Source organism: Rana temporaria, chromosome 11 (assembly GCF_905171775.1).
Source record: "Rana temporaria chromosome 11, aRanTem1.1, whole genome shotgun sequence".
NCBI lineage: Eukaryota > Metazoa > Chordata > Amphibia > Anura > Ranidae > Rana > Rana temporaria.
The window spans coordinates 41360464-41379485 of record NC_053499.1 but is presented as its reverse complement, the minus strand read 5'-3'; the positions used below and the strand labels follow the sequence as shown (position 1 = coordinate 41379485).

General features: G+C 45.8%; 1 protein-coding gene across 1 annotated transcript; it reads right to left on the bottom strand.

Moving 5' to 3' along the window:
• Positions 1-54: 54 nt before the first annotated feature.
• On the bottom strand, positions 55-18944 carry TMEM258 (transmembrane protein 258). The gene is made up of 4 exons (XM_040328428.1): positions 18834-18944; positions 15056-15165; positions 3831-3965; positions 55-223 (listed from the first exon to the last, which is right to left on the bottom strand). The coding sequence occupies exons 1-3, from the start codon at positions 18834-18836 to the stop codon at positions 3839-3841; spliced, it is 240 nt and encodes a 79-aa protein (XP_040184362.1). The 5' UTR covers positions 18837-18944; the 3' UTR covers positions 55-223; positions 3831-3838.
• Positions 18945-19022: the final 78 nt, after the last annotated feature.

Here is a 19022-nt window from a genome sequence, read left to right as displayed (position 1 = left end):
GCGTCTGTAGAAAAAGAAACAAAATTTGAGAAGAAATACAAATTATAGGCCATCTTTAACAATAAAGTGTTTTATTGTGACTGAACGGTTTGCTATGAACAAAGAAATCTCCATGATAGAATCAACAGTGCAATGATACCAATAGTCTCAGCCAGTAACGAATGGTCCCCGAACTCTCGGCAGTAAAAAAAATCTAATATATAATCACCCCTTCAACAGGGACCTGAAAAAAAAAAAAAAAGTATAAGTATCTGTTAACTGTTCACATAATGGGACATAGTTATACCAAAATGATAAGGATAAACACATACAAGAAGTTTTTTTTCCCTCATTGAGGCTGGCCATACATTATAAAAAAAAAATAAAAAAAAATCTTTAGATTTACCAAAACCATATAAAAAAAAAATAGGAGATCAAACCTAAACACTTTTAGTTTGTATGCAATCAGGCAGGCCCTTGTACTAAATAAAAAAAATAAAAAAAGGGAAGGAGGAGAGAAGCGCCAAGCCAATCCTTAACCTGCATATTGGTCCGGGTCTTAAGTGGTTAAACAGCTTATGAATTTATTCTGTATTAGATTATAAAACACTAAAAACTTGCGTGAAAAATGTTGGCGCACTTGGAGTGCTAGAGCGGGTGGGAACTTCCACATGCAGTGTCACAGGAGGGCCGCTGGAAAGTCTCTATTGCGGGATCCACGAGCGACGCGTGTTAGCTGCAGCTGGAGCCTCGATAAGCCTCATGGAGACGAGGCTTATCGAGGCTGCAAACTGGGGAACGCGTTTCGAAGGCACGGCCTCCCCACTGTGTGAATGTATTTCAACTGTGAGGAGATTTTCCTTTCCCGCTGTCAGAATACACTGATCAGCACCGCTAGCTATAGTCTGCAGCGTTGATTGAGGCTAGGCTCACACCAGTGTGGGTTCTTCCACTGCAGGACCCTCACAAATTCCTGCAGCTGCAACCACCCGCACAGTGAGACGTGGGACCCTCGGGCGAGTGCCATTAATCCTAATGGCATGCCGCCTGCACTGGAAATTGCACCTGCAATGTACTCGTGTGGTTCCCATGCGGGCTGCGATTTCCTAAGTAGTGCAGGGACTTCTTTCCTGCATTTCATAGGGCACAGCAGCCCATTCAAATGAATGGGCTGTCGTACCCACGCAAAACATGGCCCCCAAGGCCACGTAGATGTGAACCTAGCCTTAGTGGGGAAAAAATACTAATACAAAATCTTACAGGGCGTTTGTAAAGACGTCAGCTGGTTGGTTGACTTCTGGACCTCCCTGCCCATACATGGATTGAAATTTGGCCAGTCCATTCTGAACCAGCCAAAATTTCGATCCATGCATAGCCGGCTTAACCGCTATCGATAGCAGTGAAAACCATTGTAAGCAACACGTAAAGCTACTTTCACACTGAGGCAATTTACAGGCGCTTTTGCGCAAAAAAATTAATAAAAGTGCCTGAAAAGCCCCTTTAAACGTCCTCTTCAGCAGCCCTAGTGTGAAAGCCTGAGTGCTTGCACACTGGGGCGGTGCGCTTGCAGGATAGGGGAGAAAAAAAAAAAAATAAGTCCTGCAAGCAGCATATTTCGCGTAGTGTGGGAGCGCTGCATTTAGCTCTCAAACAGTCCCTGCCATCAAAATCAACGGCCAGCGCTTTGGCAGCGGTGCTTTTAACCCTTTTTTGTCCACTAGCATGGGTTAAAAACACCCCGCTAGTGGCTGAAAAGCACCTCTAAAATTACAGTAAAGTGCCGCCAATGCGGCCAGTACCTCAGTGCGAAGGTGCCCTTACTAAAAAGGTTGGCTTTATCCATTAAAATGCCAAGCCAACAAAATAACCAAGCTAACTCTTTTCACTTTAAAATAGCTTCTGTGGGCCAAGATCTTCATTATTAAATCCTAAATTGCCCAGCGTGTAAAGGAATGGCTGTGTTGGAATCCTCTGATACTCCTGTATAAGAGATGGCAGCGCAGTCTGCATCAGGAGGGGCACAAAGTGCATTTTAGCCAGCCTTGCACAGCCCCCATCCTATCCCCTTCTTGGAGAAGATGCTCTACCCCTTGTAATAGCAATAGGGTAGTAAAAAACATTTTTCAATCTCCTAAAAAGTATTTTAACATTTAGTTTACACGGGCCCTTTAAGAGTGCACCAGCCATTTGTATTCTCAATTAAATTGACTAGAACATCCCTTACCCACTGCAATAGATAAAACATGGCTTAAATTATTACCGTATATACTCGAGTATAAGCAGTTTTCAGCACATTTTTTTTTCAGCACATTTTTTTGTGCTGAAAATGCCCCCCTCGGCTTATACTAAAGTCACCTTTTTGCACCTGATCTCCTGGACTTTGGGGACCCGGTAAACTTGGCACACATGTAGCCCCACTCCTCATCTACAAGTGTGCAAAGTTTGTTGTCCGAGGGACCTACGGCCGTAAGCACCAGTTTTTCAAAGCCGGTCTCCCCTTCCACAGACTCCCATGTTAAAGGAATTTCTCTGGTGACATTGGGGACCCGGTACCGGCAGGTCGTACGTTCCCTGGACCCGGAACTTGGCACCCATTCAGCCCCATTTCTCCTCTACAAGTGTTCAAAGTTTGTTGGCTGGGGAGCACCAATTTTTCAAAGCCATTCCATAGACTCCCATGTTAAACGTCAGTCTAGGCATGGGCACATTGAGGCATAGTGAGGCATGGGCACAGTGAGACATGCATATGGACACCCTAGGCTTATAATCGAGTCAATAGGTTTTCCCATTTTTTTGGTGGTAAAATTAGGTGCCTCGGCTTACACTCGAGTACATATGGTACTTTAAGGGGAATTTGTCAAGCCAGAAATATGGGAGCTGCCATTGTGCCAAGAATCGCCATTCATATCACTGCTACCACAAGAACAAAGGAGAGTAAGAAGTACCAGGACACCTGACCTGCAAGCTTGTTCCAGTTCAGAGACTCATTAAAAGTGTTACTAAACCCAGGACCCTGCATTCACTATATATGGTCTCCCACAGTACACAGAAGTGCAATTATTTTAGCAAATATTAACGGCTAAATAAGTTTTCTAAGCAGCAGTATATAGAAATCTTGCAACTTCTATCAGTGTCTGGTTAAAGCTTGTAGGAAGAGTTTTCAGTCTCCTCTTCCATATGAGGCAGCATGACCCCTGACCCTCTGTTTTGACAGTGCCGATTGGCCCTGTGCTGATCACATGCACCCTACACCCCCCCCCCCAAAAAAAAAACACACTCAAGCAATACACACCAAACTGAGCATTTGCAGAGTGCTCCCCAAGGCCCTGTACTGTCAGAAGATCGATTGGGGACAGTAAATGAAAGGTAGGACTAGAGAAGATGGGATTAAACAGTCTTTTTACACAATGCAGAGGATTAACCCCTTAGGTTCCACAGCGAGTATAACAAGCATGCTTTACTGCATATACAGACTGGTTTTACGGTTGTGGGTTTAGTAACACTTTAAGTAATGAAGCAAGAATAAGGATGACAGCCCTGGAGCCTGAAACTTGAAAACCAAGTCAGCAATGGCAGCCTCATGTATATATTCCAACAGGTTCTCTACAATATATAAACCTTACCTAGACATAGTCCCCTTAAAAATGTGTTGCATAATTAACTTGCGCAACTTCAAGACCAAATGGAATAAGCAGCAATGATAAACAGGTTCATTACATTTTCACCCCTGATCTTCTCTTTCAGAAACTGAATCATGTGCATTCCTATCATTCCTATTCCTATCACAGCCATGCAATGTAAAAGTCATAGAACCAAAGGCATTTTTGTACTTTTCATACGACTCTTCTTACCCCGGTGGTCACACGTAGATTCCAACCCACAAGAGAAGAAACAAGACTCCAAATCCCATGAAGAGTGAGGCTACCAATGAGATTAGCAGCTCCTTGTACACGTCTCTAGTGTATTTTGTGGATGTCACCTCATACCTACAAGTATGCATTAAGGAAGACAACACAGGAGAAAACCAACCTATAGATTGCTATGAATGTATAATACTTTGAAATTGAAATATAAATAGCACTTGGTACATTCTGTTGATCTGACAGATTAATATCCGTTTATAAATACTGGGGATTAGACATGATCCAGCCATCCTCTGGCACCTCTGCCACAAGTTGTTCACATCTCTGCCATTGGGGGGGAAATAGTAGATCAACGGTTATCTGGCCATAAGTGTTATATTTGCAAGTTAACAGTTAAAGCATTGATGTAAGCTTAAAAATAAAATAAAAAGGATTGCCCTGTTTTGGCTTTAAAAACTGAATTGAACTTCCGACAAACATTTTTTTCCCAATTATTCCACAGGAGTTAGTTTGTTTGTTTGCTCTCTTTTTCAAAAGGTTTCTCAAGAGTACCTATTTGGGTATTGAAACAAAGCTAAAAAGTAAAAAACACAGTGGCAGTTCTTTTGAAGTACACAATGGGCAAAAAATGTCCTTTCAGTTTGGGATGGAGCAAGGAAGGGTTAAAACTTCTGTTGATTTATGGAGTGTTGGAGGAGGTGTGGACAGGTGGGAACAAGGGCCCACAAATGGTGGCAATGCCCTAAAATAGGGATCTATTGGAAGGAAGTGCTAAGCTATATTAAAGAGATCACCAAGATAGACCTACCTGTGGAACCTTGGACATGTTTATTTCATGGAGTACCGTATATACTCGAGTATAAGCCGAGTTTTTCAACACAGCTGAAAATGCCCCCTCGGCTTATACTCAAATCACCCTTTTGCGCCTGATCTCCCAGACTTTGGGGAACCGGTACCATCCGGCTGTAGGTCCCCTGGACTCCAAACTTGAAACATATATAGCCCCACTCTTCCTGTACAAGCGTGCAAAGTTTTTTGTCCGGGGGACCTACGGCCGGGGAGCACCGATTTTTCAGATTCGGGCTCCCCTTCCATAGACTCCCATGTTAAACGCTAATTTCGGGGACCCAGTACCAGCTGTAGCCCCAGTTCTCTTCTACAAGTGTGCAAAGTTTGCTGTCTGGGGGACCTATGGCCGGGGAGCACCGATTTTTCAAAGCTGGGCACCCCTTCTATATGCAAGTCTAGTCATGGGCACAGTGAGGCATGGGCATGGACACCCTAGGCTTATACTCAAGTCAATACGTTTTCCCAGTTTTTTTGTGGTAAAAGTAGGTGCCTCGGCTTATCCTCGAGTATATACGGTAACTATTCCATTAAAGGAATACAAAAACTCAATGATAATACATATGATGAATGTTGCAAAAAGTTTGATACCGAAAAATTGGAAAGAAGTAGAAAGCCCAAAGATAGGTGAATGGTTGGATAGGATAGAAGGGATATGGAATATTTAAGATGCTGCCATGAGATGGGAACAATTTGTATTGCCTGTCCCTGATGTATTACTAGAGACACCTAGTGGCCAAAGATATGTAATGCAATTTTCTTCAAAAGAGAAGGGAAAAGTAAACATGCACTCTCACTCATATACATATAATCTCCAGCAGTGTGAATCACTTGCAAACAAACTGATTTTGCTACAGTATTTTTATTAACTGCTTGCCGACCTGCCGCCGTCATTCTACGTCGGCTCTCTCGCAGGCTACCAGGGGCGCGCGCGCCCCCGACTCCCGTGCCCGCTCGTTACAGAGCGGGGACCAGGAGCTGTGTGTGTAAACACACAGCTCCCGGTCCTGTCAGGAGGGGGGGGGGGGGGGGGAATGCTGATCCTTTGTTCATACAATGTATGAACAGAAGATCAGTGATTTCCCCTAGTGAGGCCACCCCCCCCCCACACACACAGTAAGAACACACCCAGGGACATACTTAACCCCTTCCCCGCCCCCTAGTGTTAACCCCTTCACTGCCAGTGGCATTTTTATAGTAATCCAATGCATTTTTATAGCACTGATCGCTATAAAAATGCCAATGGTCCCAAAAATGTGTCAAAAGTGTCCGCCATAATGTCGCAGTACCGAAAAAAAAAAAAAAAAAAAAAAAGCATGAAGAATGAAGGCACCAGCTGAAATCTATCGGAAATTAGAAAGCAATCCTGCCCCTTGTCAGTGATTAATATCAACAGGGTCATTTAAAACTAATGGCCTATAAAAAGGTGCCTCAGTACCAAGGTGTCACACAAGAAACATCTCATGATGGGTAAAAGCTAAGAGCTCTCTTAAGACCTTTGCAACCTTATTGTTGAAAACATACTGATGGCATTAGTTACAGAAGGATTTCCAAACTTCTGAATGTTCCAGTGAGCACAGTTGGGGCCATAATCTGGAAGTGGAAAGAACATAATTTTGCCATAAACCAGCCACAACCAGGTGCCCACCGCAAGATTTCTGAAAAGAATTATTGGAAAAGTTGTCAAAGAGCCAAGGGCTACTTGTTGAGAGCTTCAGAAAGACCTGGAATTAGCAGATACAATTGTTTTTTTTTTTTTTAATAAGAGGGGATAGTTCTTCTTGGTGATCCTTTAGGGTCGTTTAATTCACTTGCTGCATTTCTGCTACATCTCCCATAACAAGTGATGATCAATAGAATAACCAAATTCATCAGCGGTTGACTAGCCTGATTATTTCAATACTGAACTGTGGACACAATTTTAGAATCCAAGCAATCAGAGTATAATTATCTTCAGTGAGCATTCTTGATGCTTAATGTTGTATAACCCCCCCCCCCCCAAATAAAAATGTAATATATTGCAGCTTTTCAATCCATAGATGTGGTTGGTGAATTTGTTTTCTTTTTTAGGCTTTTCCATCTCCCCCCCCCCCCCCCCCCCCCATCTAGTAATCCAGCCAGCAGGTGTAATTTTTCAACTTCCTATAGCAGACCAAACTGTCCACACAAAGGTGTACGTTTAATAAACCGTGATAAGCCGATATCATTATGATCACGGCTTATCTCAGAGCATTGCCAGTTTAATAAATTGAGATAAGGAGCAGAGAACATATTTTCCACTTCTCATCACAGCACATGGTCGTTTTGTCACAAACGGGCAGTTGAATAAACTGAGATCTGTCTCACAGCCCTTCCACTGAAATATCTCCCTTCCAGATTCACCAGCTCAGGAGGTGGAGAATCTGGGAGAGAAGCTGGTGTGATTAGAGGAAGAAAAGAGATTTTTAATACAGCTTACCTGTAAAATCTTTTTCTTGGAGTACATCACGGGACACAGAGCGGCATTCATTACTATGTGGGTTATATGGAGTACCTTCAGGTGATGGACACTGGCAATCTCAAACAGGAAATGCCCCTCCCTATATAACCCCCTACCATAGGAGGAGTACCTCAGTTTTGTAGCAAGCAGTCTGCCTCCCAAAATGGTCCCCAAAAGAGGGGTGGGAGCTCTGTGTCCCGTGATGTACTCCAAGAAAAAGATTTTACAGGTAAGCTGTATTAAAAATCTCTTTTTCTTTATCGTTACATCACGGGACACAGAGCGGCATATTCATTACTATATGGGATGTCCCAAAGCAATGCTTACAATGAGGGGAGGGAGAACATCTCCAAGACAAAAGGATTTAATTTTAGAGATATACTCAAATCATAATAAATCCAACTTAGTTGAGAAAAATAATTTTAAATTTTAAATTTAACTCAAAAAAGGGGAGCCCCCGGAATCCGAGGGTCTCAAACTGCAGCCTGCAGCACTGCCTGCCCAAAGGCTGTATCAGTATTCCTTCTTACGTCCAACTGGTAGAATTTTGTAAACGTGTGGACAGAAGACCAGGTTGCCGCCTTGCAAACTTGAGCCATAGAGATCTGGTGATGTGCTGCCCAGGAGGCGCCCATGGCCCTAGTAGAATGAGCCTTTAATGATACTGGAGGAGGCAACCCCTTCAAGCCGTAGGCCTGAGTGATTAATTGCTTAATCCACCTAGAGATGGTGGACTTTGCAGCTGCCTGCCCCTTCTTGGGCCCATCCGGTAAAATGAACAACACATCCGTTTTCCGGATCTTCTCTGTAGCTTTAAGATAGGCCTTCATGGCCCTGACAATATCCAAGGTATGCAGCAACCCTTCCTTTCTGGAAGTAGGTTTAGGGAAGAAGGATGGTAATACCAAATCCTGGTTTAGATGAAAACTGGATATAACCTTCGGTAGGAAGGAAGGATGAGGGCGGAGAACGACCCTGTCCTTATGAAAAATAAGATATGGTTCCTTACAGGATAAGGCCGCCAGTTCCGATACTCTTCTTGCGGAAACTATGGCGACCAAAAATACTAACTTCCTTGTCAGTAAAACCAAAGGAATTTCAGCCAACGGCTCAAACGGTTGTTTCTGCAAACTTGACAGAACAAGATTTAAATCCCACGGACAAAGCGGGGATTTAACTGGAGGTTTAATACGTAAGACCCCTTGAAGGAAGGTCTTAACCAGCTAGTGGGTGGCCAGCGGCCGCTGAAACCCCACTGACAGAGCTGAGATCTGTCCCTTGATTGTGCTTAATGCCAATCCCTTATCCACTCCTAGCTGGAGAAAACTTAAAACTCTATCGATGGTGAACTTGCGAGGAAGCCATAGCTTGGACTCACACCAGCCTACATAGGCCTTCCAGACCCTGTGATAAATCACCCTAGAGACCGGTTTCCTGGCTCTGATTAGGGTAGAGATTACCTTCTGAGACAGACCTCTACCCCTGAGAATCAGGGATTCAGCTTCCAGGCCGTCAAATTTAGATGCCGTAAGGCAGGGTGGAGGATCGGACCTTGCGATAGCAGGTCTGGCCGTAGAGGAAGAGTCCAAGGGTCTCCCACTACCATCTTCAGGATTAGTGAATACCATGCCCTTCTGGGCCATGCTGGAGCTACTAGGATGACTGGTATGTGCTCCACCCTGATCCTGCGCAGCAGGCGGGGTAGTAATTGGAGCGGGGGAAAAGCATAAAGAAGTTTGAACTGATGCCAAGGGCAAACCAGCGCATCGGTTCCGCAGGCCATCGGATCCCTTGAGCGGGATATGAACCTGTCTAGCTTCTTGTTGAGTCTCGATGCCATGACATCCACGTCCGGCACTCCCCATCTTTGGCAGAGTGCTTAAAAGATTTGTGGATGTAGAGACCATTCCCCCGGCAATAGAGTCTGGTGGCTTAAGAAGTCCGCCTGAAAGTTGTCCACTCCTGGAATGAATATTGCCGATATGCAGGGCACATGAGCCTCTGCCCATAGGAGAATCAAGCTCACCTCTCTCTGAGCGGCTTGACTCCTGGTTCCCCCTTGGTGATTTATGTATGCCACAGCCGTGGCATTGTCTGATTGAATTCTCACCGGGAACCCCTGTAATTTTGACGTCCAAGCCCTGAGGGCTAGTCGAGCAGCTCTGAGCTCCAAGATGTTGATGGGCAACTGCCTCTCTGGCCTTGCCCAAGTACCTTGGCGAGTGCAACCATCCAAAATTGCTCCCCAGCCCGTCAGGCTGGCGTCTGTGGTCACTATCTTCCAAGCCACTGGGCTGAAAGACCTCCCCTTCAGTAGATTCTGAGGGTCTAACCACCAACACAGACTTTGTCGGACTCTTGATGAGAGCGGCAAAGGGATATCCAAGGCCTGTGGCCTTCTGCTCCATACTGACAGGATGGCTGCCTGCAGGATGCGAGTGTGGCTCTGGGCGTACGGCACCGCCTCGAATGTGGCCACCATCTTGCCTAGTAACCTCATACATAGGCGAATAGTCGGTTCCTTCTTGCTTAGAACCAGTAGGATTAATTCCTTGATGGCTTTGACCTTCATCAGGGGTAGAAACACCCTTTGTTGTTCTGTGTCTAACCTCATGCCGAGATATTCCAACTGCCTTGTGGGCTGGAATGTTGACTTTTCTCGATTTAGGACCCAGCCGAACCTCTCGAGGTATTGGACCGTGAGGGCCACTGCTCGCTCCAAGCCGGGAGACGAGTGATCTATGACTAGGAGGTCGTCCAGGTATGCTAGGATCGTGACCCCTTGGATCCTTAGCTTGGCTAGGATTGGAGCTAGGACCTTCGTGAACACCCGGGGGGCCGTAGCCAACCCGAAGGGAAGCGCCACGAATTGGAAATGACGCGAAGCCACCATAAAGCGTAGATATCTCTGATGTGGCTGAAAAATTGGAACATGAAGGTAGGCATCCTTTATGTCTATGGACGCCATGAAGTCGTCCTTTTGGAGTGTGGCAGCCGCTGACCGCACGGACTCCATCCGAAATGAGCGGATCTTTAGGTAAGTATTTACCATCTTTAGGTCCAAAATTGGCCTGACATCTCCATTGGACTTTGGGATGATGAATAGGTTGGAGTAGAAACCCAGCCCCTGTTCCAGGACTGGTACCTCTACTATTACTTCCTGGGAAAGTAGATGATTTAATGCCGACATTAATGCGGCTCCCTTCTCCGGATCGTTTGGAATCCTCGACTCCTGGAAATGAGGAGGAGGAAACCTTAGGAAATCTAATTTGTAGCCCGTGGCCACGGAAGACCGTACCCACTTGTCGGGAATGCTTGCTTCCCAAACCTCTGAAAAGAGTCGCAGCCTTCCCCCCACCTTCGTGGGTGGGGGCGCCCCTTCATAAGGTCGGCTTGGGGGCTGGTTTTGCTGGTTTGCGAAACCACTGCTTTCTGCCTCTAGCAGCCTGTCCCTGCGACTTGCTGTTGAAGCTGAAGTTTGCTTTCGCAGGAGGCCGTCGATACTGTTTGGCATTAGAGGGCCCCTGCCCAGGGGAGCACTGACGTTTAAACCCAGGCCCCTGAAACTTCTTTTTTGTTGGCAAGAGAGTACTTTTGCCGCTTGAAATGGTCTGAATGTATTTATCTAGGTCTTCTCCGAAGAGTCGTCCTCCATGGAAGGGGAACCCTACCAGGAGCTTTTTGCATGGGGGCTCGGCCTCCCAGCTTTTTAACCATAAGAGTCTTCTCATATGGATAAGGGATAACGATAAACGTGACGCTTGCTGGATAGAATCCTTAATTGCATCTACCGTAAAGCATATGGCCCTAGGGACATCCGAAAATTCTTCTGCCTGCTGGGCAGGAATAAGTTTAAGCATCTGCTTAATTTGATCCGATAATGCTTGAGCAACCCCAATCGCAGCCACAGCTGGCTGCACTACTGCCCCTGCAGTAGTGAAGGAGTTCTTAAGTAGTGCTTCCAAGCGTTTATCAACTGGATCTTTGAACACCTGTATGTTTTCTACAGGGCATGTTAACGATTTGTTAACACATGAGATGGCTGCGTCCACCGCAGGAGTAGCCCATCTCTTGGAGACTTTATCTTCCATAGGATATAGGGCAGAGAATCTTTTAGGTGGTAAAAAGATCCTATCTGGCTTGCTCCAATCTTGGAACAAAACTCCCTCTAGTAGAGGGTGGATCGGAAACACTGCATTGCTTTGAGGCGCCCTTAGTGAGCCCAAAGCTGAAACCGTCGATACTTGGAGATCTGGTACCGGCAAGTTGAATGCACTATGGACCAAGTCCGTTAAGGCTTGAATCCACCAGCTCTCCCCTTGGGAGGCTGTTCCAGACTCCTCTGTATCCGGGTCTTCGATCCCTGAACCTGCTTGGTCCTTGTCCAAGAGGTCGTCCAATTCCCCTGAGGAAAGGACCTCCTCTTCCGAGGGTCCACGCTCGGGCGACGGAGACCTAATCCGTTTACTGCCCCGCATAGCTGTGGCTATCATTTTTCCCATTCTTTTCTCCATCTCTTTTAAAGAGGTGAGTAATACCTCGTCCGTGACCACCTTAGGGTTGGACTGACCCGCGCCAGCTCCAGCCCCAGATCCCGATGGCCCCAAGGCTCCTTCTGGGGAAAGCAGCGGCATAACCTTGTCCGAGACCTCAGACTCTCTGGGGGAATCCCCACCTCTTGTACCCTCTGACCCGGATGCCATGGTACAATACCGAGGTACGCCTGCTAGCTTATTGGTACTTGGAACTATAAATAGTTAATTGTCCAAACACCTGTTTGGGGGATAAAAAATGCCTCCTCTCCCCTAGATGACCTTTTTTCTTTTTTTTTTTCTTTTTTCAAATCCAGGAAAGAAAAAGCATTCTGTCCCCCTAAGTAGTATTGCCAAAGAAAAACTATTGGAATGGAAAAGAACAGCCTATTTCTAGGCTTGAAAACAGTCTTCTGAAGACTGTAATATCTTTTGTGGCCACTGTGTGTCCTCAGCGCCCCGTGCTGCCGCTCTGTTCTTTCCCTCCTCAGTTCCAATCTTAGAATGAGCTGCTGGAACGAAAAAGGAAGGGCCGCCCCTTCCTTAAGCAGCTGACCCGCCCTTCCCCCCTCAGCTCAACGGCGCGAATTGCGCCTATAACACGGGGATGCGCGCGCCCGCCGACAGGGGGGGGGGTTGGGGGGAAGAGAGCCTCTCCACGAGGAGGTCAGCGTCTGCCTGCTTTGCAGGCTCTGAGGAGGAAGAACCGATGGAGCACCGCCTGGAGGCTTGCAGGTAAGCACAGCTCTCTGAACACACACATACCATACACACAGGCCCCACTTAATGCTTTTCCAACACTACAAGGGAGGTCACTTCTTATGGGGAAAAATACACATAGAGCCATCCTATCATAAAAGATATGTGACTAGTTTGCCAGATGCAGCGCATAACTTTAGGCATGTCCCCTGTGACCCCCCAGAAAAAACCTGCTAAGAACCAAGTTCCGCAAGTTTTCCCCTCACTTACCTGATCCATGCCGCAGGACTTTGCCAAGCAAGAGGCCCAATCTTCCCCCATCTCCGTGGGGCTGTCTAGACCTTCAGGCCCTGGGTTCCTATGAAGGATCCACTGTCCTGGGCCCATATAGCACCCTGGCAACAGAAACATTTAGGCCCCCAAAGGTTTCTAAGTTCTGGGCCCAGGGTCCAGCTCTCTAAAAAGAAAAGCATTATGGGCTATACCCCAAGGGTTTGGGGTCCGGTTACTGACCACTTTAGCACTGAGGCCTTTGGACAGAACCGGTTAGCTCACCTAATCCCAAGGATGCGGAGGCAAGCTAAACCATGACCAACACTTAAGACACTGGCGTAAAAACTGAGGTACTCCTCCTATGGGAGGGGGTTATATAGGGAGGGGCATTTCCTGTTTGAGATTGCCAGTGTCCATCACCTGAAGGTACTCCATATAACCCATATAGTAATGAATGCCGCTCTGTGTCCCGTGATGTAACGATAAAGAAAGGCTTATTTCTTCCTAATATCAGCACCAGTGGGTTAAAAATGAATATTAAAACACACACACACACACACACACACACACACACACACAGTACAGACCAAAAGTTTGGACACACCTTCTCATTCAAAGAGTTTTCTTTATTTTCATGACTATGAAAATTGTAGATTCACACTGAAGGCATGAAAACTATGAATGAACACATGTGGAATTATACATAACAAAAAAGTGTGAAACAACTGAAAATATATTTCATATTCTAGGTTCTTCCACCTTTTGCAGCAGACACACCTCTAGAACTGGTAAGAGGAGACTGTGTGAATCAGGCCTTCATGGTAGAATATCTGCTAGGAAACCACTGCTAAAGAAAGGCAACAAGCAGAAGAGACTTGATTGGGCTAAAGAACACAAGGGATGGACATTAGACCAGTGGAAATCTGTGCTTTGGTCTGATGAGTCCAAACTTGAGATCTTTGGTTCCAACCCCCGTGTCTTTGTGAGACGCAGAAAAGGTGAACGGATGGACTCTACATGCCTGGTACCCACCGTGAAGCATGGAGGAGGAGGTGTGATGGTGTGGGGGTGCTTTGCTGGTGACACTGTTGGGGATTTATTCAAAATTGAAGGCATACTGAACCAACATGGCTACCACAGCATCTTGCAGCGGCATGCTATTCCATCCGGTTTGCGTTTAGTTGAACCATCATTTATTTTTCACCTCCAGGCTGTGTAAGGGCTATTTGACCAAGAAGGAGAGTGATGGGGTGCTGCGCCAGGTGACTATCTCTTGAAGCCCATCAAGAGAATGTCAAGAGTGTGCCAAGCAGTAATCAAAGCAAAAGGTGGCTACTTTAAAGAACCTAGAATATGAAATATATTTTCAGTTGTTTCACACTTTTTTGTTATGTATAATTCCACATGTGTTAATTCATAGTTTTGATGCCTTCAGTGTGAATCTACAATTTTCATAGTCATGAAAATAAAGAAAACTCTTTGAATGAGAAGGTGTGTCCAAAATTTTGGTCTGTAGTGTGTGTGTGTATGTGTATGTGTATGTGTATATATATATATTATATACACACACACACACACACACACACACACACACACACACACACGATAGATATATAGAGAGATATATATCACATGTCTGAAAACATGCAATTACATGTTGTTTTAAACTTTAGTTCCACTTTATGAACTCGACTGCACCGTAATCTCACAATATCTCATGAGATTACAGGCAACCCACCTACTTTTACACAGATCTCGGCCGTTTTCAGAGGAAACACTTCTCCTCTGTTCTCCCTCTGAGAATTGAAGTTCTCAGTTTATTAAACCGGCTGCAGAGGAGATACTTTTCCTCTAAGAATTGCCGAGAACTGTACTGAGAAAAAACTTCTCAGTTTATTAAAACTGACACCTTTGTGACAGGTAGCGGTTTGACACAAATCATTTAACATTAACAGGGATTCTTACAATGATCAGCTTTTATGCGTTTATGTAAACCTTTATCCCAAAAGGGAAAACAAATGTTGCTGTAACTGTTTATAAAGTGTTAGCCTGAATTCAGCTTTAATTTGTTAGTCAAGTCCATCTAAATCTGCTAGTACAACAAACACTACCCCTCCCCCCAGACTGACAATGTTGCTATCCATAGGGGTCTCAATTGCTCCTCCATTTAGAGTGAAGACACCCTAAAGCAGGAGGTGTGTTACTCGCCGGATCACCAGGAAAAAAATAAATCCTAAAAATGGAAGACGAATGCAGCCATCACATTAGGGATAAGTAAGCTGTAATTAATTACTTTTTTTGTTTTTGTTTTTATAAACACTTTAAGGTAAAGAAAAATATCTTCCCCTGCCCCCTGGAGAGGTCATAGAGCACTAAAAGGATACACAAAGAACCAAGCTGTGAAAAACATCCCGATTGCCATTAGGACAACTGTAAGGTGCGGGAACACTGCCGGGTTCACCGGACTTGTATATCGGCTCATTGCTTCCAACTCCTGAAAACAGAAAATGTAAAGTTTGAGAAGGCAAGAGAGAAAAAAATAAAATAAAAAAAAATTACAGTAAAACACACATTGTACTAATTAAACGGAATTCCGGGATGTCTCCGCCCTTCCTGTAATAAAGACCCTCACTGCTGATCTCTCTCTCCTTGTGCAGGGTCACTGGTCTCACGCCCTCCCCGTAGTTTTCTGCATTGCTGAATTCCTCATTGCTGCTTTTGCAAGGTAAGATCTGGACTTGCAAGGCATTTGGGTACACACAAGTGGATTCATATCCTTTGTTGCTATTAGTATATTAACATTTTTGCACCTAAAGGGGTTGTAAAGTCAGAAGTTTGTATTTTTATTTTAAAGGGGTTGTAAAGGTAATTTATTTATTTTTTCCTAAATTGCTTCCTTTACCTTAGTGCAGTCCTCCTTCACTTACCTCATCCTTCCATTTTGCTTCTAAATGTCCTTATTTCTCCTGAGAAATCCTCACTTCCTGTTCTTCTGTCTGTAACTCCACACAGTAATGCAAGGCTTTCTCCCTGGTGTGGAGTGTCGTGCTCACCCCCTCCCTTGGACTACAGGAGAGTCAGGATGCCCACTAACACACAGCTCCTTTCTCTATCTGCAACGTAGAGAGCATCCTGACTCTCTTGTAGTCCAAGGGAGGGGGGGGGGGGAGACACTCCACACCAGGGAGAAAGCCTTGCATTACTGTGTGGAGTTACAGACAGAAGAACAGGAAGTGAGGATTTCTCAGAAGAAATAAGGACATTTAAAAGCAAAATGGAAAGATGAGGTAAGTGAAGGAGGACTGCACTAAGGTAAAGGAAGCCATTTAGGGAAAATGTTTTACCTTTACAACGCCTTTAATGCATTAAAATAAAAAGCCTTCTGTGTGCAGCAGCCCCCCTAATACTTACCTGAGCCACAATCTCTGTCCACGAGTGTCTCGGCCGTACGAGACTCTTCCTCCTGATTGGCTGAGACACAGCAGCGGCGCCATTGGATCCTGCTGCAGTCAATCAAAGTCAGTCAGCCAATCAGGAGAGAGGAGGGACTGGACCAACCATGGCTCCTTGTCTGAATATACACACAGAGCTTTGACTCGGCGCGGACAGTTGTCCTGTCCCCTAAGCAGAAGAACACCCTCGAAGCATGTTTGCACCTCCATGTTTGATGGTGGGGATGGTGTTCTTGGGATCATAGGCAGCCTTCCTTCAAACATGGCGAGTTGATGCCAAAGAGCTTCATCTGACCACAACGCTTTCACCCAGTTCTCCTCTGAATCATTCAGATGTTCATTAGCAAGCTTCAGATGGGCCTGTACATGAGCTTTCTTGCGTAGGGGGACCTTGCGGGTGTTGTAGGATTTCAGTCCTTCACAGCGTAGTGTGTTACTAATTGTTTTCTTGGTGACTATGGTCCAGCTGCCTTGAGATCATGGACAAGATTCTCCTGTGCAGTTTTGGGCTGATTCCTCACTGTTCTCATGATCATTGAAACTCTACCAGGTGAGATCTTGCATGGAGCCCCAGACCCGAGGGAGACTGACAGTTATTTTGCGATTCTTCCATTTGCCAATAATCACACCAACTGTTGTCACCCTCTCACCAAGCTGCTTGACGATGGTCTTGTAGCCCATTTCAGCCTTGTGTAAGTCTATAATCGTGTCCCTGATATCCTTGGACAGCTCTTTGGTCTTGGCCATGGTGGAGAGATTGGAATCTGATTGATTGCTTCTGTGGACAGGTGTCTTTTATACAGGTAACAAGCTGAGATTAGGAGCACTCCCTTTAAAGTGGTTGTAAACCCCACTTTATGACTTTTACCTGCAGGTAAGCCTATAATAAGGCTTACCTGTGTGTATAAAGAAAATCTCCTAAACCTGTACGGTTTAAAATATATTCCCCACGCAATGCGCCACTGATTGCAGTGGCGTATGCGCAGTGAGGATCCTCGGCTAAAGGACCGGCAGTCGCCGGACCTTGCCAAATTAAAGTCTCCCGTGCGCATGCGCGGGAGTGACGTCATGGCCGCTCCAGCCAATCACAGCGCTGGAGCGGCGATACCAGGAAGACACGCCAAATCAAGATGATATCTCGCTCGGCGTGGTCCAGGTAAGTTCCTCTCACCTCGTTCCGAGGTAAGTATTTCATAATGAGCTAATATGCGGTGCATACTAGCTCATTATGGCTTTTGCCTTTCAGGTGAAAAAAATTAAAATAAAAATAATCACGGGTTTACAACCGCTTGAGGCTGGGTTCACACTACTACACTACTTTGATCCTACTTTGCTCTGTGTTCAATGTTTCCCTATGAGAGCGTCTTGTAGCGTCCTACACAAGTCAGTCCGACTTTGAAAATGCTCCCTGTACTACTTTTGGTCCTACATTGATCCTACTTCAGGCCCATTGAATATCATTGAAGTCGGACCAAAGTAGTATCCTGTTCATGAAAGTAGGATGGATGTAGGACCAAAGTAGGATAAATGTAGGAAAGATGTAGCAGAGCAAAGTAGGATGAAAGTAGTGTAGTAGTGTGAACCCAGCCTTAGAGAGTGCTCCTAATCTCAGCTCATTACCTGTATAGAATACACTTGGGAGACAGAAATCTTGCTGATTAAAAAGGGGACTAAATTCTTATTTCACTCATTAAAAATGAAAAGCAATTTATAACTTTTTTTTAAATGCATTTTTCTGGATATTTTTGTTGTTATTCTGTCTCTCACTGATAAAATAAACCTACCATTAAAATGATAGACGGATAATTTCTTTGTCAGTGGGCAAATGAACAAAATCAGCAGGGGATCAAATACTTTTTCCCCCTCACTTTGCTGATTTTGTCTATATCTGAGGGAATCCCCATTTCCTGTTTGAGGAGCTCCCGGTGACTGTATGTGCCACCCCCACCCACCTGCAGAGCCGTACATCTGGTGACATCTTCCCATCATAATGGATTATATGGACTATTTTTTTATAATTATTGATTTATCCTATTTGCTGTCAGTGAGCGCTGACTCACGTAATACCTGCCAGTTTGGGACACGCAGCCAGGCAATGATCCGGGTGTCCGGGGACACGCAGCCAGGCAATGATCCGGGTGTCCGGGGACACGCAGCCAGGCAATGATCCGGGTGTCCGGGGACACGCAGCCAGGCAATGACCCCCGTGTCCGGGGACACGCAGCCAGGCAATGACCCCCGTGTCCGGGGACACGCAGCCAGGCAATGACCCCCGTGTCCGGGGACACGCAGCCAGGCAATGACCCCCGTGTCCGGGGACACGCAGCCAGGCAATGACCCCCGTGTCCGGGGACACGCAGCCAGGCAATGATCCCCGTGTCCGGGGACACGCAGCCAGGCAATGATCCCCGTGTACGGGACACGCAGCCAGGCAATGACCCCCGTGTACGGGACACGCAGCCAGGCAATGACCCCCGTGTACGGGACACACAGCCAGGCAATGATCATTTTGTAGAGGAGTACGGTCATTGTGGAATGTCCCCCATGTCAGAAGGTCCGGTGTCTCTGGAGAGGTTTCCTCACACAAGGCACAGTAATGGCTCCCTGTAATATAATATGAGGAAAGAACTCCTTATTGCCCTCCACCAGCCCCGCACCCCTCGGGGGGTGACAAAACGCACACAGCCCCCCGAAAAAAAAACCTCCTCACCATGTTTTCTCGGTGACACTTCTCCCGGTACAGCCACGTCTCTTCCAATCAAAACGGGGTCAGAGGTCGCCGCACTGACTCCTGGGAGCGGAATATAGTAGTTATGCGCATGCGTGCTAGCTGAAAGTCCAGTCACCCAACCTCATCCAATCAGAGCGCGGCTCCTAGAATTCTCTTTCCAATCACATT

Excerpts from the sequence above, each read along its gene's own strand:
- TMEM258 (XM_040328428.1), bottom strand. Across the intron at positions 3,966-15,055 it reads TTCACAGCTTGGTTCTTTGT|GTATGAGGTGACATCCACAA; the intron begins GTATCCTTTTAG and ends GCATACTTGTAG.